General features: G+C 41.8%; 1 protein-coding gene across 7 annotated transcripts; it reads right to left on the bottom strand.

Annotated features, from left to right (window-relative positions):
- Positions 1-639: 639 nt before the first annotated feature.
- Positions 640-24,645, bottom strand: elf2b (E74-like factor 2b (ets domain transcription factor)). 7 transcript variants are annotated; one of them, XM_080879904.1, is made up of 10 exons: positions 24,316-24,645; positions 17,799-17,919; positions 17,445-17,694; positions 4,891-5,004; positions 4,583-4,771; positions 4,184-4,270; positions 3,571-3,763; positions 2,907-3,308; positions 2,645-2,822; positions 640-2,496 (listed from the first exon to the last, which is right to left on the bottom strand). In XM_080879904.1, the coding sequence occupies exons 2-10, from the start codon at positions 17,871-17,873 to the stop codon at positions 1,930-1,932; spliced, it is 2,055 nt and encodes a 684-aa protein (XP_080736030.1). In that variant the 5' UTR covers positions 17,874-17,919; positions 24,316-24,645; the 3' UTR covers positions 640-1,929. The 7 variants fall into 7 exon arrangements, with proteins under 7 accessions (XP_080736030.1, XP_080736029.1, XP_080736028.1 ...); XM_080879903.1 differs by having other exon boundaries at positions 3,571-3,766; XM_080879902.1 differs by having other exon boundaries at positions 4,175-4,270.
- Positions 24,646-25,145: the final 500 nt, after the last annotated feature.

Consider the following 25,145-nt stretch of genomic DNA (forward strand, 5'->3'; position numbering starts at 1 on the left):
CCACAGAAGACAGGCCTGAAAGCTGACGGCTCTGCCTCCCATTCTACTTGTAAATACCCTGTGAACCACAAGTAAACCAGCAGTCACAGAGCAACATTCATAAATGAATGCATGAACTAGTTTTGCAGCATCACTCAGACAGCTTCTAATTAGATATTGCGCAAACGCAAGAAAACAGAAAGTGCTACAAATGCGTTGAAGAACGTATCCTGGTCACGGTGACTCAATTCCTCAAAGTGCTATTGGAGGACAAGGTGAGGCCATCCAGAGCCAGGGGGCCAATTCTCCCTCTGGTGTTTGGCTTTTCTCGGGGAGCTCCGGTTTCTCACACTACTGAAAAACAAGATTAACGCCGCCTGCCTGAGACATTTGAGTGCCTCACTTCTTGATTAAACGAAAAAACAACAACAGACAGCAGCCTCTGTGAACAGTTTGACTCTCTGTACAAAGTCTCTCTGCCATCTTTAGCTTGAGCTGAGCTAAACTGAGTAGACGGGAGGGAAAACTGCTCTGTAAAAGAACAGCGTTACCTATTTTATCCTGATTATCTTGTTTCATAATCATTTAAACCCAAACTCTAAATCTCCCAGCTCCAACATAAATGAACAAAAAAATAAATAAGTGATGCAGGGACAGCCGTCAGGTTTCAAATGTCTTTATATTTCAGTAAAATCTACTTTAATACACTTTGAAACAAGAGTACAACAAAATAGAATATACTTCAAATGTTGAATATACAAACAGTTCAGTCTGAACACAAACTTCTCTGTCTCTTCTTCTTCTTCCCTCTTTTCAGATTAAAAAAAATGAAATGCAGGAGCCTCGTTTTAAGCTGGAAGTAAAGTGACCTGGGATCCACAGTGAGCCATCTTTGCATAAACTTGATTAATTTCTTTCTTGCTTCTACAGACATTCCTATTTTCAGATGTGGCAGCATGCATCGGCTCAGTCGCGTCTTTTTGCATGCAGCCTGACTGCAGGGTCACAAAAATGTTCCAAAATTAAAAGAAAAAGGAGTAGCCAAGATCCTTTCTAGCCACATCCTCAGATGTGCTGTGAGCAGTCTGGCCTGTCAGATTCAACCTGTGTGAGTGTTAAAACAGCCAAATGGAGGCGGAAGAACCAGTAGAAAGAAAAATTAGTTTCCCTAGTTTCAATAATACTGTGCTTGGTACAAGGTATCAAAACACAAAGAAAACAAAACAACAGCTTACCGTTCAGACATCACATGAAGAAGAAAATTAAAATCTAAGGCTGTTCTGTTAACATTAGCTCCGTAAACTGTATAGCAGACATATTTATATTTATGTACATACATGACCGTGTTCTGTCTGATATCGCTCCTCGTGGGAACGCCTCTTCCTCTCACTCTCATAGCACCACCTACACTTGATCGGCACAGTGATATCATAATAATATTAATAAAAAAACTAATTGCTGGTTTTAACGTTTGTCTCTACAAAAGCTGCATTACACCCCAGCCCCATCCTCCGGGTCCTCTTGAATGTGACGGTTCACATTTTGCTTTTTGATTATTTGCTTTCATTTGTGTTTGTAGTGTTTCGCTTTTTTCCCCAGATTTCAAGTCAGTGACGGTGAAAGATTTCCAAAGCATAAACTGTAGTGATCAAAAGTTGGTCCCTTTTCCCAACACATCCCTTTCCTTCAAGTCTGTTTTCCTATGTTGGAGAGGTTTCTGTGCAGCTCTGAGACAGTCCGGATTAGTTCTAGGCAGCAACATGGAAGATGTGAAGACGGGCTCAGGAAGAAAAGACACGCACAAAAAAAAAGGTGGGGGGGGAGGTGGGGGGGGACTTCTGGGCGTCTTTAAAGTCTCACAGACTGCTGCTGGTTATTACGAAGAAAAGTAGAAATGACTTCAGAAATGTACAAACGAGCACGCTCTGGCAGAGGAGACACGGACGCATTTCAACACTCGGGCTCTTCTGTCTTCATCGCCACGTCGGCCGAGTCCATTGGCTCCGATTTGACGCTCTGGGCCATTTTTGGATTCACCTGATTCTGCTGGATCGGCACCTGCATGGCCTGTACCTGGACGCCGGCGGCCTTCAGCTTCTCCACCGCTCCACCTCCTATGACCAGCTCTGAGCCATTGATGACACCGCTAATGATACGAGGCTGCGCCGCCACCGCCTGGTTGGCCGCAGACACCGTCACCACGCCCGCCCCGCTGCCCGGCTGCGAAACCACCAGAGTCTGTTGCTGCGCCTGCGTCGGCACGGTGAGTCTCATCACTTGCGTTCCCGGCGCGACGTTGACGGGCGTGAGGGCGCGGACAGTCAGGGGGCTCCCGAGGAGGCTGATGCCCGCCGGCGAGGCCCCGACACCGGGCTTGTTTGTGCCCGTGGAGGTCTGGATCTGACACTGAGCCAGCTGGTGGGCTGGGATGGTGATGATCTTGGCGAGCTGGACAGTGATCTTGTCTCCGTTCTCCGCAGTGGCTGGCACCATGGTGGGGATGGTCTGGATCACGACCTGATGAAAAGAAGCATCATCAGTTCATCTTTTCAGTGCTGCGCAGTGACTCAACTGTTTCATCACCAAAACAAACTTAATTACTCAGAGTTATAAACACATTTCTAAACTTGGTTTTGCATCATTTTCGATTTTTGATTTTGCACACCTTCTGCTGGGAGTTGGCGTTTCCGGCAGCGGCGCCGATAGCCGAGGTGTTGGTGAGCAGAGTGGTTTGGCCGGCTGCTGCTGTTGTTCCCGCGGGCTGCTGCATGGCGACTGTGGAGATCTTCTGACCCAGTGATGTTGTCATGACTACTGGCACCTGCATAGCCACCCGGACCGTCCTGCAGGAGAGACAGAGTCAGAAGGGTAAAGATCCGCATGAGCAAAGACGCCACATAGTGAATATCTGCGTGCAGGGGCCTCACCTCGCCCCTGTGGCGTTCGGGATGATTGCCGCGTGGGACTGCTGTTTCTGGTTCCCGTCCGACGCCACTGAGACCGTCACTATTCTTCCCGCCGTCACCGCTCCTCCTGCTGCTGGCTTGCTGCCTGTGGCCACTGGAGTGTGGACGACGTTGGTTTTGTTAGCGCCCCGCAAGATGTTGGGCTTCTTGGAGGATGACAGCTCGGTGGCGTGGAGCAGCATGTCTGACGGCGGAGGCACGCGCTCGTAGGACGCCGCTGTGTCCGAGCCGATCAGGTCCTCTGGAGCAGGAATCTCCGCCTTATCGTCGTCAATGATGACAATGTTTTTGGGCATCTCTTTGAACTGGTAAACCAGCCGCTGGCCCTCCACCTTGGCGAGGATGCCGCGCTGGTAGTAATATCTGAAGAAAAGGCATCAGAACATAAGATGCTGCTTTCAAAGAAAATAAAAATGAAATGTCAGCAGAGGACTGGAAATCAGCCTCTGTGAAGTCTAGCAAGGTAATCCTAAAGAGACGGAGCTATTTTTGTTTATCAAACCTCTACTGTTGCCTTTATCGCTGCCAAATTTAAAGTGTTTATTGGATCATAAAGATGTAATATACTTTGTTTCTTTCAAAAATCTAACACATCCGATTATAATCCCAGATAGGGACAGCCTACCTGAGTGCCCGCCCCATCGTCTCATAGTTCATGTCTGGTTTGTTCTTGTGCTTGCCCCACAGCTTGGACACGGCCTTTGAGTCAACCAGCTTGAAGATGCCCTTCTCCCTCTGGGTCCACTTTATGTATCTGGGACAGGTGTTTTTGTCCTGGAGGAGGTCCAGCAGGAATTCCCAAAGGTAGGTGGTGCTCCCTGCTGGAAATCAAAGATAATTAACATCTGTACTCAGTGTATTTATGCAGCGCTGCTGGACTGCTTTGTAAAAATGCTCCACAATTATTCTTCAAATGAGGAAACCGAACTTAAAAACATGAAACGTTGAGGTTTTCTCTGTAACATGACTCAGTCTTCACCTGGCTGTACAAAGCATTCTGAGGTGACTGCTGCTGAGAGTTAAGCACTGAGCACTGTATAAATAAAACTGAACCAAAGTCTAGTTCATGAAGGAGAAAAGCTAACTGAAAGGTCATATTAATGTTTAAAGCATGTTGACTGATTCATGAAATAAAAGTACGAGTTTCCGACAGCTGCAGGCACGGTGAATTTCTGTCTATGTTAACCAGAAAGCAGCATTTTTTTGTGTGGAAGAGCTAAAATGGATACCTCGGATACCTTTTCCTTCTCTTGGTTTCTTCTTGATGCCGACGTCCGGTGAGCCGTTGGAAATGGCTGACTGATGCGTCTTCGGCTTCCGTCCAGCTGGGAAGGGAAACATTTGAAAGAAGTCAGTTGTGAGACCGAGGTGTGACCCCCTCGGATAAATTGACCACTAGATGGTGCTCTTGGATAAAGTCACTGAGCATAATTACAAGGTTCTGGTTTTGGATTTACAACTTGGCATCAGTGCTTCCAGATGTTTTGCATTTAAATCTTGGCTTGAAACACTGAATATTTTCCTTTTTCCCCAAAGTTTAACAAGCCCCCAGAAAGTTAAAGATATCAAATTAACATTTTGGGCTCTGGCTTCCTCCACATAACAGATAAGTTAACTTCCAGCTCTTTTAAGTCTACCTCGCTTCTTTCTGACTGGCTCGTGGTCGGGTTCTGGCTCCGGATCGTCCATAACCGTAGCCATATCCTCATCCTCCTCCTCACAACATTCCTCTGTTGATATCTCCACCTCGGACTCTGTGATCATGTCAGGCCGCATGGCAGCGTGGAGGAAGTCTTGTGTCGCTCCACTTTGTGGAAGGAACGCTTCTGCACAGAGGAATCATCACAGGGTTGATGAGGATCTACTAGACTGGCCAGCAGTTATGCTAACTGAGCATATAAACCTGAGCGGTGGTCCACTAACAGTGTATCTGTGTGTGTGTTACCTGGGCTGTGGTCTTCTTTGAGGCTGGAGGGCGAATCCATGCGTAGCAGAGCCTCTGCAGCCTCAATTGTTTTGTCAGAGCAGTGGACATTGGTGCCGTGAACAGAAGCCTCCACTGCGACAAACAGAAGACACGAAAACAGTCAGCAAACACTCGCCTGGACTTTTAACAGTTAGTGTTTTTCTTCTTTATTAAGCATGAGATCTCATCAATCTACTTCTTTTACATTTGAAGGAAAATATTAAGACATTTTTAATCTAAACAGATATGATACGTTAATGAGTTTTAAATAACTGAGATTGCCTTCTAGCTTCCGTCTGCAGAGTGGAGAACAGCAGCAATCCTAAAGTGGGGGTTCTCCTGGACAAACAAACATCTGGCACCCCCTAAAGGAAACCACCAGTATTGCAATACAAGTATTTTGACATTCTGAGTTCATAATTTCACCAATTTTGCCTGAAATGCAGCTTCAAACCATGACAGAGCCTCCACTGTGTTCTACAGATGGCTGTAGATACTGTTGTGCCTCGCTCCTGATAGCTTCCATACACACTTATCATAATTTATGCTGATTTTTCCCCCCCATGTTTCTTAACCACAGATCTTCAGATACTGTTCATCTGCTGCAGATAGTTTTTAGGCCTCATACATCTTTTTTTTCTCAGATTTTGCACATCACACATGCTAATTTCAGCTAAGAGCTCTTTGGGAATCGTCTTTTTGATGCAAAAATATAATTTTATGCCTGTCAAACTGTTCTATTTTACTCAGATTTGTTTAAAGAAATGTGGAAAATGATGTGTTTTTCCAACAGGTTGCTTGTAATAATGCGTGTAACGATGCAATTTAAAATTTGTTCTAAGCTGTTATGTGTTCATCCATTGGGTCACTCCATCCATAGGATCACTACCTGGATCCTGGACTACCTCACCGACCGACCACAGTATGTGAGGACTCAGGGCTGTGTGTCGGACAGGGTCGTCTGCAGTACGGGGGCCCCACAGGGAACGGTTCTGGCTCCGTTCCTCTTCACCATCTACACTGCAGACTTCTCCCACAACTCCACCCAGTGCTTCCTGCAGAAGTTCTCTGATGACTCTGCAATAGTCGGCCTCATCACTGATGGGGACGACAAGGAGTACAGAGGTCTGACCCAAGACTTTGTGGACTGGTGCCAGCTGAACTACCTCCAGATCAACGCCAGTAAAACCAAGGAACTGGTGGTAGACTTCCGCAGGCACAAGCATTCTCCACTGCAACCACTGAACATCCAAGGTATGGACATTGAGGCTGTGGACAGCTACAGGTACCTTGGTGTTCATCTGAACAATAGACTGGACTGGACTCATAACTCAGACGCCCTCTACAGGAAAGGGCAGAGCAGGCTGTACCTGCTGCGGAGACTCAGGTCGTTTGGAGTGGAGGGCCCACTCCTGAAGACCTTCTATGACTCTGTGGTGGCTTCTGCTATCTTTTATGGCGTGGTCTGCTGGGGCGGCAGCATCTCTGCTGGGGACAGGAAGAGACTGAACAGGGTGATCCGAAGGGCCAGCTCTGTTCTAGGATGCCCTCTGGACCCAGTGGAGGTGGTGAGTGACAGGAGAACGGCGGCTAAGCTGTCATCCCTGATGGACAACATCTCCCACCCCATGCAGCAGACTGTGACAGCACTGAGCAGCTCCTTCAGTGGGAGACTGCGGCACCCACGGTGTGGGACGGAGAGATTTCGCAGGTCTTTCCTCCCCACTGCTGTCAGACTCCATAATAAAGACTTTAACTGATCAAGCACACACATCCATACATATGCAATAATAGTAAGTGCAATAATCCTTTCTGTCATCGTTGTATTTTTACTCAGTTGTATATAGTATTTGTATTTGTATTCTATTTTTATCTTATTGTATATTTATTTTATTTTATTCTACTGTATATAGTATTTTATTTTATTCTATTCTGTACAGTTGTGTACTGTATTTATTCTTATTGTATTCTAATTTTTGCCTCATAACTTTTGCACTGTCCACTTCCTGCTGTGACAAAACAAATTTCCCACGTGTGGGACTAATAAAGGTTATCTTATCTTATCTTATCTTATTGGTTAGGGGACTTTTTTTATGTTTGCCTGATTCATAGTTCAGGGTTGAATACTTCGACAAAATGGTCAGGTACAAGTACTGGACTGAAAATAAGTAAAAAAGCAGCAAATGTCCAAACAAAAACTTTGTAAGACCTTCATTAACCAACTACTGCTCAAAACCACTGTAAGAATTCCCAAGTCTTGTAACCAACATGTAAAGAAATAACATGTGACTCAAGACTTATGCACAGTACTCGATTTCCAGTTCACTCCCTACCTGCTGGATCATTATGGTGTCACAGTACAGTACAATACAATGCTGCAATATAGTGACATCAAAAAGGTGTATTTCTATCTATATGCAAATAGGGACCATCTTAAGCTTGAACAGCACAAATTTTGCACTGTTTTACAATAATTAATGTGATTATTCAATGTTTTGTTTATGATATATAATTTAGTCATTTGGATGAATTACTGAAGGATACTAAGATCAGACATTATGAACTCAATGAACTCACACTGTCAGCACAAAGACCACATACAAAGTAGACACCCAAAAATGTTTTAATTTCAATTCTTTCACCCCTTTTATATATTTTTTTCTCCTCTTCATAGGTTTTTTTGGCATGTATGATTTCCCCTTTGAAATGTTTGTCTTATTCACTCTTCCCACATAAATTAAAACTAGAAACATTCGTCACTTACATTTACATTTAATTGTCACGTATATATTGTATTAAAACGTTTTGGCTTCCCATAATTAAGCAAAATTTTTTGTCTACACAATTTAGCATGAGCAGACAAAATACTTGTGTTGACTTATATGCAATTTCCCAATAATTATGGCTGTTTGTTAAGCAAAAACAGAAGCCTGGGTAAACTAAAACCTGCTCACAGAATTTTTTGTTTTTGTTTTTAAATCTGGTGATTTTTCTTTAGTTGAAGATCTAAACCTCTCTGAGGACCAATTTTTTGCATGAAGGAAAAACTCAATTTTCTTGCATATAAAGCCCAAACTCACTTCCTGCAAAGCTGGGTGTTTAATTCAATATGTTAACAATCAAACTATTGACCCACTCAGACGTGAGCAGCCCTCCTGTTTTATTCAAAAACAGGATACAGCCGCTGTCAGGGAAACTGTACGTGGACCTGTCTGAGGGAGCTCTGAGAAGGCACCCAGGAGCACCTGCTGTCGTTGTCAATCACCGGTGGGAAACACAAGATCCCATTACACCCTGCCCTATCCATGTTTGGCTATCTTGCTGAGGCAATGGGCACTGTGTCGAGGACAGAAATAGGCTATATTTAGGCTGTCCCACTCATTCACAAACAAACAGGACACACTGCAGAGGTCCTGTGGCCTGCAGAGTCGCCCTTGAAAGTAAGCAGAGGTGCTGCAGTAAGGCCACCGAAAGGGTTGAGTTCAAACAGCTGCAGATGTGCCTGACCAACATGTCAAAATCTGAATTATCAAGGTTATAACTCATGTCTGATTATCCAATAAAAATTGCAAAATTGTTCAGTTTATTAGAATAATTATTTAAGTGTAAGCAAAATTACAATATATAAAGTTGGGAAAATCTCTCATTCACATTTACAGCTCGGTAACGGGGCCAAGAACAGCAGCAAGTCCGACAAAAAGTAGTGCTGCCCGTGATGACTTCCGTGTTTACACTCCTCACCCGTTCCCTCCAGTTCTCCTCGAAGAGGCACACAAATCCTCCTGTCACTCAACACTCGCTTTGCCTCCTATTGGCTGTCGCTCAGTTCAAAAGCCTGCCCCCAGACGCATCTGATTGGACTGCTGCTTACGTTCGGAAGCAGCGCGCGCACTACAGGACTAACGGACGAGTCAATCAAACACACGCCCCGCCCCCTCACATAAACAATGCTTCCGCCATCGAAATATTAGAAAAAAATACTTTGACATTAAAATTAAACAGAGGCGGAAACAAACACGGCGTTTAAGCGATAAAAGCCCGTTATTCAAAATCAGGAAACACGCAGGTGAAGAGAGTTTGTAGCCGGAAAGCTGAAGCCAACAACAAACGGCTACAAGGAAGAAAGCGCGTGAGCCAGGCCGTCCCACGCGCCTGCACAGCGGCTCCACAGGACGGTAACGGAAACCGTGAAACAAACAAACACACACACCAAAACCCGAGACCCAGAGGGTGCCACCGTGAGCCGATCACACATTAATCCACAAACATGACACAGGACGGCGCCTCACTCCCCGGAGCTGCTAATCAAGGATCAGCCTGCAGATTATTCAGGCTAAACTGACCCGAAACCGAAGCCAGCCGCAGTCAAACACCAAAACAAACGGCCATAAAAACGATCACAGGGAATATTTAACTGTGCACGCGTCGTTGATGCTGGTAAAAATAAACCCACATGTCCTTCCGACTCAGACAGCGTGGCAAAGACGTAGGAAAGACAACATCTCCACACTTCCTGGTTGTGCAGCCGAGCTGCAGACCGTTATTCTACACCACGCGGAGGGCAGAAAAAACTCCTCCCGCGTGCAAAACACCACTCATGCACGTAACTCTCCACCTGTACACACCACCGCATCCAACTGAAGTTTCCCTCCTTATAAACCGGCTCCGATTAAACCGTGTGGCGACGCCATGCAGGTTGCTAACCAAGGTGATCACTTCCTGATTGCCCTCCATTACTTCACCGCACTTCTTCTCAGCGGACGGCGGCGCAGCGGACGCACTTAAAAACAACAACCGCGCGCAGCTCAGATCGAAGCCGCGAGTGCGAAAAATTACGTTACCGGCTCTGATGAGTAGATCGAGTTGGTTTGCGTGCCCCTCATGCTGCGAAGTCGCCATGTTTTCCCCCTCGCTGCAGATTCACATTGACTCCTCACTGAATTGTATGGGAAGCTACTAGTTCAGATCACTCCGCCGCTAATGGGAAATCTCTTCGTATTGAACGCGACGCGTCACAGCGCCAGCAAAGGTACCCATCCGCCACCAACACAGGAAATCCTTCCGTCGACCTCCCCTTCTTGCGTAGTGAGCACGTCAAATAAAAGCTGCACCGTTTTTTAAAATAAGCTCACCGTTTTCACATCGCTGAAGCAAACTGACACGGATTTTTACTGTGAGTCTCTTAAAAAAGCATGTCAGTATAAGACCCAGCACTTAAAAAAAATGCTTTAAAGGTCTAATAAAATACAATTAAATAAGTATTATTTTGGTGACCAGTAAAGTTCTGCTACTGATATATGTTATATAAATATTTAAGCAACGTTTCTCATGTATCTTACATGAGATACATGAAGGGGGGGGGGGGGGGGGGGTGTCAAGATCTCTGTCTAAATAAATAAATAAATCTGGGTAAATTCCTATGGAACGCCAGGACTGCCATAATGAATTAATTAAATACACCATTAAATAATTAATTAAATGTGGCAATAATTAATTAAAATTGGAATTAATTAATTAAATAAATAGTTATGATATATGTAATTAATTAATTATTGACACATTTAATTAATTATTTAATGATATATTTATTTATTTCATTTTGGCAGTCCTGACGCCTGGCTCTCATCATGAAATAATTTTATCTGTCAGCCTCACCCATCAAACTCAGGGGGCGGGGTTAACGCTGATCGAGTCAAAACCATTGCTTTGGCCTGGTGGCCATTGTTTCTAGCACACAACAACCGGCATGTGGAAGCTAACAGAACTGAGCTTTGAAAAACCCTGTTTGTGTGTTACCAAATACCGTTTTAATATTTTTTTAGCCGAGAATGTAGTGGTTTAATCTTCATGTGTCTGGTCGGTTTGTCAAGATACAGCCTCTTTGCAAAAGTGTTTCGATGATTTCGGAGATGTCGTCCCAGTCTCACGGCAAAGCGTGGGATAGACCCGCTCGCCTCGCAAGCAATCCCACCGACAAAGCGCAGGCCCCGGTACACAGCTGTAGTAACCCCCGCTGACTTCTTTTACTGAGGTTATATTTATCGGTGTTTTATTTCCTGATGTTCTTATGTGTCCTACGTGTTTCAGTCGCCAATTCTGAATTATAACTAACATTAAAAACATGTTTAAGGAGGAGAGAGAGCAAATAAATCTGTTTAACATCTGATCTTTGGGTTTTTGTTCAGTAATCAGCGTGACCTGTGTATAAACACATAAAAGAGATAACGTTGGTGTTTCCGTCATGTAGTAACTGCTGGCTTTAACTGTACAAAGGTTGTTCGACACTATGAAACACATACAGACTTCATGATGTTCGGCTAATATTTTTATTGTGAATATTAATCATGCTGACCTCGCTCTGTACACCACGCAGCGAGGTCAGCATATCCACGATATCCTCAGCTCCATGAGTTAACACAAAGTTTCCCAGCTGACTATCTAACTGCCAACTATTCCAGAGACGTGAAAATATACAGCATAAAGAAAAGTGTAAGAGACTCAGCAGCAGATTAGAATAACAGTTATACATTTAATAAATCACCAAATGAATCCAAGAAACGAGCAAACCTGTTCCGACAATTTGAATTTGTATTCCCTCAGCTGCAGACTCGCTGCTGTTTAAATGTTTGAAAAGGAAGATTAGATATAAACAAACGTCAAACATAGACTCAGTCTGCCTTCACATTTGATATGAGGCCAGCACGTATAGTGGCCTCAGCAGGCTATTACTGAAATACACATGCTATATCATAAACTATGATATAAACAGGGAGGTCCTATTAACATGTTTAGTTTTAAAGGACACCTTCCTGCCTTTAGTCTCATTCATGAGCAGTATTAGTTTTCTTCTAACATCCAGAAGTCTGCACAATGTGTTTCATAGTTTGTAACAAGCCTTTGACAGGTAAACATAACATGACCGAAAAAGCCAAAAAAAAAAAAAAAAAAAAAAAAAAAAAAAAAAAAAAAAAAAAAAAAAAAAAAAGAGAGAGTGTTGACATAAGAAGAGAAAATGCTCTCAATTATGGAGACAGACAAATGGTTCATTTATGTTTGATGTGTGTTTATTCCTCCCTAAATATCGTCGGTGAAGTTTGCCATGCACATCAGATTTTCCTGCGCATTTTTATACCTCTGCCAACAGAGAGAGAAAAAAAAAAAAAATCACATTCTAACAGACAGCTGGTGCTTAGAATACAGTTGAATAACTATTAAAAAACAGATGATATTTAGATGATAGTTCAGTCTAACACATGTGCCAGTGAACCATTAAACGTCTGTGAAACTATGCAGTTATGAAACGTAACTTTAACCTCAGCCAAACCGATTTGCTCAGTTGTAAATAAAACAGCGAAGTAAACGTAACCCGACAGACAGAACCTGAGTGAATGAAGTCCAGCGTTTAACCACTGAGAGCTAAAACTCAGCTGAGGTTTCAAAGCTGTGTGCCGGTGATTGGACATCAGCCGCTGATAAAGCTGGCTCGCCTATAAAGTGCTCTGTAAGGAAACGAGCTCCAGCAGCTCTGCGCTCGGGGAAAATACTATATTTACTTATCTTGTGCAGAAAAATGCGCTGACATTGCGTTATATCGAGCACCGGCTGCCCAGTTAAACTGTGACTATCACCAGGTAACTAGGCGTGTTTCTTGAATTAGCAGCAGGTGTTAAACAGCTGACAGATGAGGAGGAGGATGCATGCAGGTAAACTGGGGGTCTGCTGAGCTGATCGCTGGTTTCGTGAGAAAAATGTCAGCTCGTTCTTTATGTTACAGAAGCACAGAGACACAAGACCAGGCGGAAAGAGACGATCGTTCGGTGAAAATGAGAATCTGCGAATGCAACATGTGGAACACGGAGAGTGGAATATGTAAACAAACCGGTTAATGTACCCCCTCGGTGCGCTCTGCATGCTAATTGTTAGCAGAGCTAGTGAAATCTCTGAAAACATCTGAGCACTTTTGCAAACATGTTCTATGTTGACAACCTGACCAGACATACGGCGCGACATTCGCGGCTAAAACACTGTTAAAAGTGTAGCTGGTGACAGAAAAACGGGGTATTTTAAAACTACACCACCACCATTGCTGCCTGTGATTTGATCTGCATTCTGGGATAACTGGCTGCCCCAAGTCTACACAAGCAATCGATTATCTAGGATCGACCTGTTTTGACTTACTTTGCACGGCAACCAATCAAATGTTAGAGAAGCTGCATGGGCAGCGTTAACCCCGCCCCCTGAGTTTGATGGGTGAGGCTGACAGATAAAATTATTTCATGACGAGAGCCAGGTGCCAGGACTGCCAAAATGAAATAAATAAATATATCATTAAATAATTAATTAAATGTGTCAATAATTAATTAAATGTGTCAATAATTAATTAAATGTGTCAATAATTAATTAATTACATGTGTCATAACTATTTATTTAATTAATTAATTCCAATTTTAATTAATTATTGACACATTTAATTAATTATTTAATGGTGTATTTAATTAATTCATTATGGCAGTCCTGGCGTTCCATAAATTCCCAGATAATTAAACATGCAACTATTTTGCTGGTGATAACTGAAATGAGTAAAGAAAATCAACAGCCTATTTATGCAAGATAATTCATAATTTTATTGGGGGGGGGGGGGGGGTTATATTGTTTAGGTCTGATTATGGGGGGGTCATAACCCCCCTAACCCCCCCGGAAATTACGCCCCTGGAGCTGGAAAGTATTTATCATTGTTTTATTTATTTTGTCATATTACCATTTTACTAACTTAACTTTGACTATCTGTAATACATATAGATACATATTCATGCATGTGCTTACAGGTCATGGCACATAACAATGCCACAGGAGGGCAGAGCAGCACTGTTTTTAAATATATGACAGCATTTTGAACTGAAATACAATATATACACAAGGGAATGTGGCTTAATAAGAAATAAACTTGCTTTGTGAGGATTAAAATAATGAACTTATGCAAACTAAATTAGGATTGGTCAACTTAAAAGAGCTAGTGGAAAAATAAAGAAGATCAAATCTGCCATATGTTGCGACTTAACATCTTATATTTATACAATTATGTTAAAACTTATTTATTGATGAATGTCAGTGAGCTTAATTGTGATTCAGTGGTTTCTGAGAGGACTAAGAGAAATAAACTACCTGATGATGATGCTACACATGAAGCAAAAAGTATGAAGTATTCACCTGATCGAAAAACCTGTATGTCTAAATTGATTGGATGTCTTTCTCTTCTTGTACAAGCTTCAAAGCCTGATTTCAAGCATGGAGCTCCAGGCCTATTTACACACGTGTGTATGAAGGTGAGCTGGATTGAAACGCTGCAATTTAATAAATCTATTATCTTTGTGGGAGTTCATTTTAAATCACATACTTTACAACTTAAGTAAAATTGAGACATGGAGTTTGGTAAAGCAAAGGTTAAATACTCACACATGAACTACTGCACTAACACCTAGTGTGGTAGGAGGACACCTATGCAAGTCAGGCTTTGAAAAGTATTTGTGTCTCTTTGGGATTAAAAATAAATCATTTAAAGGCGGGCACGGCTCATTTTAAAGGAGGATGTCACTGAAAAACTGCAAAACAAATGGAATTGTGTTGAGGATATTCTGCGCTTCACCAGTGACCCCCAAACCAAGTGTGCGGTGAGTTCATTAATCATTTTCTACACCTTGAGGAAATGCCTCTCCTGTTTTGTGCACTTGGTAATCTAACCAAACTAAAGTCTGAGCCATGAAACAATTGCAAGAAAACCTTCTGAGCAAATGAAGGGAAAAAAAGAAAGAAAGAATAATTTGCATATATGAGTTTACTACATCATCAGATTTACTACATCAGGTATTTTTTGTGTAGCTGGCAAAAGTTTTCCCGGTTTATTAATTATATCAGACTGCCTCTTACATGTCTTCAATGCATCATCTTAAATGTGAACTCAACAGGTTTCTTACTGAGAGCCACTATTCTGTGGACCGTGTCTTTTTTCCACATAACACACACACACACACAAAAAAGTGTGTTCAAACATGTAACCGCATCTTTAAAACAAATATGAGCAGAGGGACAGACTTTTATTTATAAAATTATTATGATAAAAATTTTTCATTATTAAATTATTCTTCTAAATTATTCTTTTTTTAAAAAATACACTTTTTCTATCATCTTTAATAGAGACGCACAGATTGACTGTCTAAGGATCAGAATCAAAATTTCCAATGTTCTCTGTTCGGGGAGGTCACCGGCCGGTCAGTCTCACATATGTCCAGTTATGAGCTGGTCTATTTCATGCACGCAGGACATGTGCACAGCGGCACACAAACACGCACTGATATCTTGTTAGTATGAAAGCTTTTCACTGTAAGTGAAGACACAAAGTTTGTTTAAGTAAACTGTGAGGAGGGGAAACAACAAACACTTAAACCTCCTTCACCCAGCTGAACATGGACATTTTACAGAAGCTAAGAAAGGCAAAGTGGCTAACGCTAAAGCTATTCACAGTTCAGATCCAGCCATACGCCAGCGGCCTCGATACGAGCAGCGAACAGTCCAAAGCTTTCACGAGGAAAATTATGGAGATGAGTGAAAAAGAGAAAAAGGACAGATGGTGAATTTATAAACTCACTGGAAACTAGGGGTGGGGGGGAAAAAAAAAAATATATCGATACTGTGTAGTATTGTGATATTTTGTTTGCTAATAATGTATCGATACAGGGACAGCAGAAATCGATATTTTGTTACAAAAAAAGGTTTTTGTGCTCTGACTTCAGAGCATGTTGATCAGCTCCCTTTTCTGAGCAAGAATCCTGACATTCCTTCACTGTCCAAATGTGTTTAACTTTTTTTTGGCAGCAATAAACATGACAGTTTACTTATTTTAATTTAAGACATGTTTTATTTTAATTAAGTTTAAAACTTTTTTATTTAATGTAAAATTATATTTTGTTTTAATTTACTTTCAAATTCTTCAGTTGCTGAAGGGCCTGCATAGTTTTCATAAATTGCGAAAGTTCAGAATAGCTATAATTGTACCAGATGGTTGCATTCAGTTAAGTTGGACTAGACTGTAATACAAACCGTCCAGTTTGTCACCAATATAACTGACTGAAATGAGAGAAAGACTGAGTGTGAGACTTTATCAATATTCATTTTATCTAATATCAAAGTTTACCATTATGTACAGAATCTGAATATCGCAAAATATTTTTAAAAAATTGCAATAATATCGTATCGTGTGTTAAGTATTGTGATAATATCGTATCGTGGGATGTATGGTGATTCCCACCTCTACTGGAAACATACTTTTGTTACTTAAATCTGCTGCCCCTGCTTTTGTTTGGTACGGTAAAATGTGTCAGGTAAAGGTGCGTGTACACGTTTTCAGTTGATTATTTGTTCCACTTTATTTTGAGGTGTTTAAGTGAGAGAAGATCCTGAAACTTAGCAACTTTTTCTTATGATCAAAACTATTATATTTCACTGAAGAAAAGTTGATTTTTGTTGAGAATTTTAATTACATGCTGCAACTTAAAGTTCTTAGAAAGAAAATTGAAACCTCCATCTCTCTGACCTTTAAATATGTTCCAAATTACTGAAAACAGCACTGGACTGGACGGCGGGTATCACCAATATGGCAAAATCTAATTATTAGCCAGTAAATATGGGATAAAACCTCATAAAACAGAAAATTCAACTACACAACAACACCCACAAGGTGGCAGTGCACTCCCAGTGTGCTGACTCCCATCACCAAAGAAGTACTGGGAGTTGAATAGTGACAGATACAAGGGAAGCCCTGCTGTAATCACAGGAATTCAAGAGTAAGGGCCTGAATGCACCGAGTAACCTTTAAATAGTTTAAATATAGTTTAAAGATTCAGAGCTCTAATTTGCACCCCTAAATACAGTTAAGGAATGAATTCACACGATTACTAATTTTCTGCAGTTTTACTCTCTTGCTTTATCTGTAGCACGAGTGTTGATTTCTGACTTCTTAAAAATATTCTTTATTGATCCTTATCACCCGTATTCCTGATTTGATTAGTTGGTCAGTTTTGTGCTAACGAAGAGTGAAATGATGCATGAAACAACACCTGAAGCAGAAAGCCTGAGTTAACAGAAAGTTGATATTCACCATCATAATATTAGTCATCTCTGACCGAGGTTTAAGGATTTACTCATCCAGCTAGCACAAAGAAAGTCTGGCTATGTTGAACTTTAAAGGACATTTTTTAAGTACAGCACAGATGTTGCTCAGTGATTTAGTTGGTGTCTTTTGTTAAGCTGATGGCCTGAGTTAAGTGTTATCGAGGTTCTTGTAACTAACTTTTTTTTAAATACAATCACGTGCAGTTTTAAAAATCATTCTGATTGCCTTTGAGGCAATAAAATAACCTCTCCAAAAAATCTGATTTTATGCTGGTTTTAACTGGAAAGACTATTCAAAATCTGACTGATGCAATAACATAACAAAGACCGTGGCACACTTTTAGTAACACAAAACATTTTTGCCTCACCTGGGTCCCGATCCGTCTCCACTTCCTGTTCGTTTCCCACTTCCTGCATGATATAGGCCTCATCACCATACAACAACACTTGGGCTGAGTAATTCTGCTCCTCAGCCAGGCTGGCACTAGGAATCTCTTCCACTATGACTGCTGGGTAGTCCTGAGCTTCCTCCTTTTCCTCTTCATAGGCCTCCTCGGCTTCACACTCACCCTCCACCTCTCCCTCCAGCTCCAAGTCCACCTCACACTCTCCCTCCTCCTGGAGAAAGTCGGCAAGGAGAATAAAAAAAGAGAAACTGTCATAAAAAGATTTTTCTAACTGAAAGAGTAAGTTTGAAATGAGTTTGTCTGTGTCTGCCGCACCTGCTCTGGGTCCTCTTCAGCTGTGACATACTCCACCACTGTCCCACCAGTGTCAACCAGCACCACTGAGGTCATGACTCATGCTCGTCTGCAATTTGCCACAGCTGCTCTGCCTGGTGGGCTGGAAAAAAATAGAAGAGGCAACAAAAACAAAAACTTCATTAACACAAAAAGTCCACACACCAGTCTCACTAAAAAGCTCCCAAAGCTGTGAAAATCAGAGTACAAATCATTACAAAACAGAAGTAAACTGGCCAGCTCCTTGCCACACCTTCCTCCTTTGTCCAAACTACAGGCCAAGCTCTCATTAAAGGGAGCAATCTCATCTCCACCCTTCTGGCTTTAGCCTACAGGAAGTGCCTTTCTGCTGTAACAGGAAGAAATGAGCTGACAACAAGCCAAATCCACCCCCTGAAACACATGCACAGTGTCCAGTGGAAGATCAAGACAAGGTGGAACCACAGGGCCCTCGCTTTCCTGTCAGAGCTGCACTGCTGGGCCAAAACATATACAAACATGAACACAACAGCAGGAAGTCATTTAAATCTTTAACTGCCCACTGTTTAAAGGGTTGGTGTGGTCTGATGTTGTCAAATGGAAAGTAAGGAAAGAAAGGTATGTCAAACAAAATAAAATTTAAAAAAACAAAACTCAACTTCTCAGTAAAAGTAAAACTAAAAGCATCAAAGTATCTCACCTCCAACCCTCCCTAAAACAATCATAGTTCACCAAGCATAGACACAGAAACCCTTTCAAACTTCCTCCATGTACTTGAAAGGGTTTTAACTCTAAATACACTAAAAAGTGTAAGAAATGAATTAAACTGGGCTTTCATATGCTCTGCAGTGAAAGCATTACTCGGTCTGGCTAACAAACTATGTCTGGGTAACAGTAGTAACCAACCTGCAGGGCTTTTACACTGTGTATGCAACTGCACGTGCAGGACTAGAAAATCCACGGTGTGGAGAACAGTCCGCATTATGGTTTTTCTTGCTTTTTAACATGATATAAACTGTTACAATACTTGATGCTCACAATACAAAAACAAAATCTCTTCTGAAGAGAGCTCGACTCATGGCAGCTGATAGTTGTTGAAATCAGAAAAATTAAAGAAGTCACCACTTCATTGCTGGAATATTAAAAGAAGATGTTGAAATAGGAAACAAAGCACTTGAAGCGGTTTCTCAAAAACTTTCAGAAGTAAGTAACTATGCATTTCAATACATGTTTACTAATGTTCTATGCAAGAAAGGAAAGCCACCATGGACAGGATTTTAAGATAATTATAGGATTTTAATGCAAATATAGCTTATTGCAGATATATTTTATAGAAAAAGGTTTGTCTGAAGCATGCACTACACTCTATTTTCAATATCAAAGAAGACACAAACTGAGCAGGTCATTAACTACAACACACAAGACATGGGATTCATGCATGGTCCAGGGCTTTTTGCTCCTCAGCCATAAAAGGCTAAGGCGGTATTGTCGTCACCCTGACGGCCAGGTGGGCACATAGCCTGGACACCCAAGTTTGTGAATCCGAGAACGAAGCAATTCATACCATAGGTGCATCTACTAGGAGGCTGAGGGGTACCACTGGCCACTGCTAGTATTTTATAGTTTTATACCCACCCTGGTGCACCAAGCTGACCACAAAACGCGCTCCACAGTGTGTTTCAGGACACTAGGACATGGCCGGTTACTCCAAGTGCTGTATAATGGATGAGCCATGCTGTGCCGGTGTTCCCTCGGCTACTGAAACCAGAATGCTATCAGCTCAGTAGAAGTCCTCTGCTCAATTATTCAGCATCATATGGCAGACACTAATTGGCAGAGCTGTAAGGGCTACGTTATCCTCACAGACATGTTTGGCAATCATGTGACCCCTCTCAAAGATGGACATTTAGTGTAGAGCCTCCAGAAATCAAGACACTGCAGGTTTCCATTCTGAAAGTAAAGATGAGTAAACCTTCCTTTACTCTCAAGCAATCCGGCTACTTAGCAGCTAAAATGACTGAGCGACCGCACTGTATTCTGTACTGGAATACTTTTTAATGGCCTTTTGGCGTTATCATAACTGTTTGCTTTATCTGTAATAAAATTTTCAGTGCGCTTAAAGTGAGACGTTAGAGACACTGTACCTTTTCAGGTTTGAGGTTTCATGCCTCCTGCTCTCTGACACAGAAACAGGGTAACCAAATATAGGTGTGTGTGTGTGTTTCTCTGTGTTTCACTACTCCGCTCAAACTGTCAGACGTTATTATGCAAGCTCATGGAGAAGTCAGCGATTGTGACACACAGGGTTTTTGTAAACTATCCAAGTTATCTCACTCTGTCCATCAGAAAGCGACTGAGTGTCAAAGTACAGACTCCTGCGTGTGGAAAGTGTACTGTAGGTTTTCACTAATATGACGACACAGATCGGCAAAAACCCTTTCACCTACTCAACTAAACAATCTGCAGTGGTATTGAATATGTAGGTTGCAGGGCCAGTTCCACAGTGGGTTGATTACATGCACACACACATACACACAAAAGAGATCTGTTAAGAGCCGGCTCTCTCAGGCCGGTTGCACTGATTCAAACAAGTATTACAGGACCTGCTACACGACACGCGGCTGTGTCTCACTTCTCAGCTCAAACATAAATGAGTAAAAAGGCAGTTAGTCATGCTGGTATTCCAGGAATGGGAAATGTTTGCGCCGGTCTGCATTTCCTCTGCATGTGTGCGAAACCCACCTTTAACTTCATAACCGATTGCCAGGATGAGAGCAGAGTAGCAGCTAAATTTAATTACAAATGTTGTTCTGGGTTCACAGTAAGCGAAGTCTCCAGATTTTGTGAGGTTAAGCAGCCATTGTGACATCAGGTAAGCCATCCCACCACCACTCAATCTCAATGAACTAAAAAGAAAACTAGAATAAACTTGCCTCGCCGCAGAGCCGATGCGAAATGCTGCGTTGCATCTTTACTGAAATCGAGAAAAAGAGAATCGAGGAGAGTGAAAGAAGGATGTGATGTTTTCTTGCTGTAGAAATGAGAAAGCAACAGAAGTTATTCTGAATCTCTCTGCGTCTCTGAAGATGTCTCCGTAGTCCTCTCTGTCCTGACATCCATCCACTCGACCAGCACTCTCCTCTCCCTGTGTGCATGCTCGTTTTCTGCCTGCTCCCTGGGTGGAAGGAACCTCTCAGAGCGACTCAGCACTTCTCAGACCCTGCCCTGAGCTCACATCACATGACAAGGGTGGAACACACACAGTCACATGATCTCTCAACAACAGCCCTTTTGTTCCAAGTAACTGGGGCTGCTGGTCACGATACAACGCCATGCCTTGTGCCCTGCCCTGCTGGCCTTCGCCAAACACACACAGATGACAGAACAAGCACATACACAGCAAGTATGACCTCAGGATTTACTTGACACCCACCCGACTCCATTCATACAGGCACACAAAAGAAAAATACACTCCGCTTATATAAAGAATTAAACAGCCATTAAGTTACTGATTATACATTTAATTTTTAGTTTGCTTTACAATACACAAGCCAGCACTACCAAAATGGTGTGAAGTAAATCAGCTATGCTGAACCTTTAACTTCTGGATGTCAGTTATTCAAGTAGTCAGTTTGCGTATTGATGGTGGAGAGTTTAAGTACCACGCTTCATGGGGGAAAATGCCATTAACAGCCGAGTCCTTGGTCGACCTCTGCTGCATATGAAGTATCTGATATCTCCGTGCTGGTGTTATTCTACCAGATCATAATGCAGTTCCAGGACTATCGTTCATATCATTATCAACATGAAAGATAAGAGACGTATGTAGACATTATGATATCGCCTAATAGTTCTGGAGGCTGCATTTTGAAGCTAGACTGTAATTTATCATGTCAAACTCTAACATGCAGGTGCAACACACACACACACACACACACACACGTACGTTAATTATTTGCCAACTAAAAAGAACTAAAGACAAGCTTCTCAGATGATCTATACGTCACATCAAACTATAATATCAGTCAGACAATCCATTAAAAACACTCCAAAAGTCTCCAACCTGCACAAACAGAGTAGAGTCCAGTGACTCAATGTAGTGAATGAGGCCAACTCAATAAAAAAAAAAACAACACATAAAAACAGATAAAAATAAATAAATAATTCATCTGAATTTCTGACAGACTAATCAAATATTTAACTCAAGTTTAACTTGTTTCAACTTTCATTTTAAAACTACTTAAAACTGCCTTTTATGAATATTAGAAGGATTAAATGACACAATTATTACAGAGATATTTATCACAATACAATGTATAAATGAGATGGAATTAGCAGTTTAGAAATGCATTGTTTATTTGTATCCTCTGTGCAAATTGAATAATGCATGTGATTCAGAAAACTCATCAGCTACATATATATGGCTTTGAACAACTATAAGAACATAATAATTCAGATGAAAATTGTTCCTTTTATGCTGTCACTCTTGTTTCTTTAGGCTGAAGCATTTTCACTCTTCTCTGAAACCCCAAATTCACTCCCTCTACAGGCTGTTGGAGCTTCAGATGAAGTAAAATGACTTCATCTCTTTGGAAACACTTTGGTTTCAAGTGTAGTAAGGAGCAAGAGCAAGTGCACGATGTCCCAAAAATCAAGTTATAACATTAAATAATAATGAGCATAATTTCGGCCACAGTCACACAAGCCCAAAATATAAAGACACACACAACAAGTGCAACCTTTTGTGATTTAAACTTGCACACCTCTCTTGTATCCCATCATACATCATCTTCTGTGGCAACCAACCCCTTGGACCCAGGGTCCATGTTTGCAGTGGAGAACATTTGTGAAACCTTCAGACCACACAGTTCAACTGTTGACTCGCACTGCAGGACATGGTGTCTGGTTAATGATGAACGAGCACAAAGAGTGGACACTCCCAGCCTGCAGCATTTAAATAGGTCCTTTGCCCCACACAATCAAACTGTAAATACCTCCACACACCAACGCACACAACTGCGAGAAAGAGTGTGAACTCTTTGTTAATACTAATGTAATAATTACCCATACAAATGATCTCAGATCATCTCAGGAGCCCTAAGAACAGTCGGGATATCTTTAACCCTTCGCAGGTCATTCCTCAGAGTCTCAGATTAACATCAGGACGTTAAGCTGATACATGCACCAGCAGGGGGGCACGTGCTGAATCAGGCCAGAGATACATTTAAAATAAATAAATAAATCCCATATAAGCCACACATAAATCAACCTTATAATGCACACTATTATATTGGCTATTTTTCTACACAGTTTGTTCAATCATCACAAGGTTAATTTATCTACTCATTCACTCACAAGACAGATCTCTGAAACCATGATGCTGCCTCCACCATGCTTCACAACTGCAATGAGGTTTTAGTGTTGGTTTCATTTTTGTCCCATCTGTCCAAGAACTGTTGCAGAAAAATGATGTGCGACAAAGATTTAAGAAAATCTGCAACAAGTGTTTATTATTCTAATATTTTATATTATCGTATTTATTTATTTAAGTATTGTAAAGCAATACTCTCTTCCCCCCCAGCAAGCCCTCCCCCACCACTTAGTTGTGTCATTACATTTCCTATTCAGGATATTTGTAGGGCCTACATAAAATTAATTAACAACATTGATGGCAAAATGCATTACAGCGTGTAGAGGAAATCTTTCCATTTTCAGCTAATCACATTTTCTAACAGGAAATGAGGGGGGAAAAGAATAAATACATGAGCAACAATGACCTACTTCTGACCACAACACCTGTTATAACATCATAATGCAAATCTGCCTCTCAACCCGCACACTCACCTGTGTTGACACTATTCTGTCAACACAGGTTTATATGTTACATGCATGCAGTAGTTACCAGATCCCGACAAACTAAATGTCAAAGAAATTACTGATGTCAACAGCGTATATAACTTTAAAAACAAACAGCTGCTGTATTTTGTGTTATTGTCTGATGCCTTTCCGAAAGCAAATTAAAACCTCAAAGACAACGTGTTGGTGTGTAGATCTATAAAAGTTATAAATATACTGCATTTAATTTTTTATCCAATTTTTACAGCTTCTCATACATATAAATGACTCTTGCTAAAGTTGGGGGGTTTACGCTGGTGTCTATCAATTATTCTCTCATTGTAACACAATAACTTAAACATGTCAACTGGACAAGGCTGAAGGTGCTGTGCAGTCCCATACAAACTGGGACACCTGCTCACCCTAACCTGGAGTCAAAGACTATGTTGGACATAAAGAGCAGCCCACAGGAGGGAATCTGTAATTGAAATGATACCTCCCTGAACTAATAGTCTACTCAATTCAGCATGTAACGCCCAAATCTCTTTGAGAGCCCCGAGCAGAAACTGAATGTGGAGCATTAACTTCGCTAACGCTAGCTAGCTAAGTTAGCAATGAAAGAAAAGCAAGTAAACAGAGGATAACAACAAACCATGTGGCTAACGCTGCTACAGAGCTCACTCACCGTCTAATCCTTCCTTTCAGCTCCTGATCGGCTCACAGGCAGCAGTGTGTGGTTAGCTGGGTGCTAACCTCCTCCTCCTCCTCCTCTGAACCCGCCGCTGCTGTAAACTGTCAGCCCGGAGGAGTCCCGCTGTTAGCGGACACTGCTCGGCTAGCGTTAGCTGGTCGCCTTCATGGTGAGGAGAGGGAGGAGGAGACCTCCCGGATCCTCCCGGCCGACCAGAATCAAGTTATCCGCGATTCTGGGGTGTAAATGCGGGTCCGTGAGTGAGCTGCGAAACGGTCGGTCGAGTCTGCAGAGGCTCATGGAGACTGGCTCAGTCAGTTTACTCTCTGCTTGTTCAGGCAAGTGACACTAGTGACGTCACGCCGTATCATAAACAATCCCAGCCCAACAATTAAAGAGTCATTCTTTACAGCTGTACACAGTGGGTTTTAAATCAAACAGTCCACACGTGACTAAAGTGCAGACCAAATGCTGTTTCCTCTCATCAGATGCTTGTTTGTGGATCTCTCTGCCTTCGGGTTTGTCTTCAGCAAATGAAAAGCATGCTCTGTTTGCATAGAGAACATGAGATCAGTACTTGAAAACTGAAGAATATCTTTTTTTGTTGCTTTTGCACTTTGCTTTGGGTCATTATCCATTTGCACTGGATCGTGCTTTCCACCTTTGACCCCCCCCCCCCCCGAACTAAGCAGGCTCTTTTAGGTGTTTTCTTGTAAAGTCTAATTTTGTCTCAGGTACATTAATGTATCTCTTGATTGTAGACTTTGACTCGATATGTTTTTCTTAACCAAGGAAAGAATTCAGCAATCGCCCACCTTAGATGT

The sequence above is a fragment of the Rhamphochromis sp. 'chilingali' genome (genome assembly GCF_963969265.1).
Source record: "Rhamphochromis sp. 'chilingali' genome assembly, chromosome: 4".
In the NCBI taxonomy this organism is placed as follows: Eukaryota; Metazoa; Chordata; class Actinopteri; order Cichliformes; family Cichlidae; genus Rhamphochromis; species Rhamphochromis sp. 'chilingali'.

Excerpts from the sequence above, each read along its gene's own strand:
- elf2b (XM_080879900.1), bottom strand. The coding sequence starts at position 17,873 with ATGACCTCAGTGGTGCTGGTTGACACTGGTGGGACAGTGGTGGAGTAT. Across the intron at positions 3,309-3,570 it reads ACGATGGGGCGGGCACTCAG|ATATTACTACCAGCGCGGCA; the intron begins GTAGGCTGTCCC and ends CCTTTTCTTCAG. Across the intron at positions 2,823-2,906 it reads CCGAACGCCACAGGGGCGAG|GACGGTCCGGGTGGCTATGC; the intron begins GTGAGGCCCCTG and ends TCTCTCCTGCAG.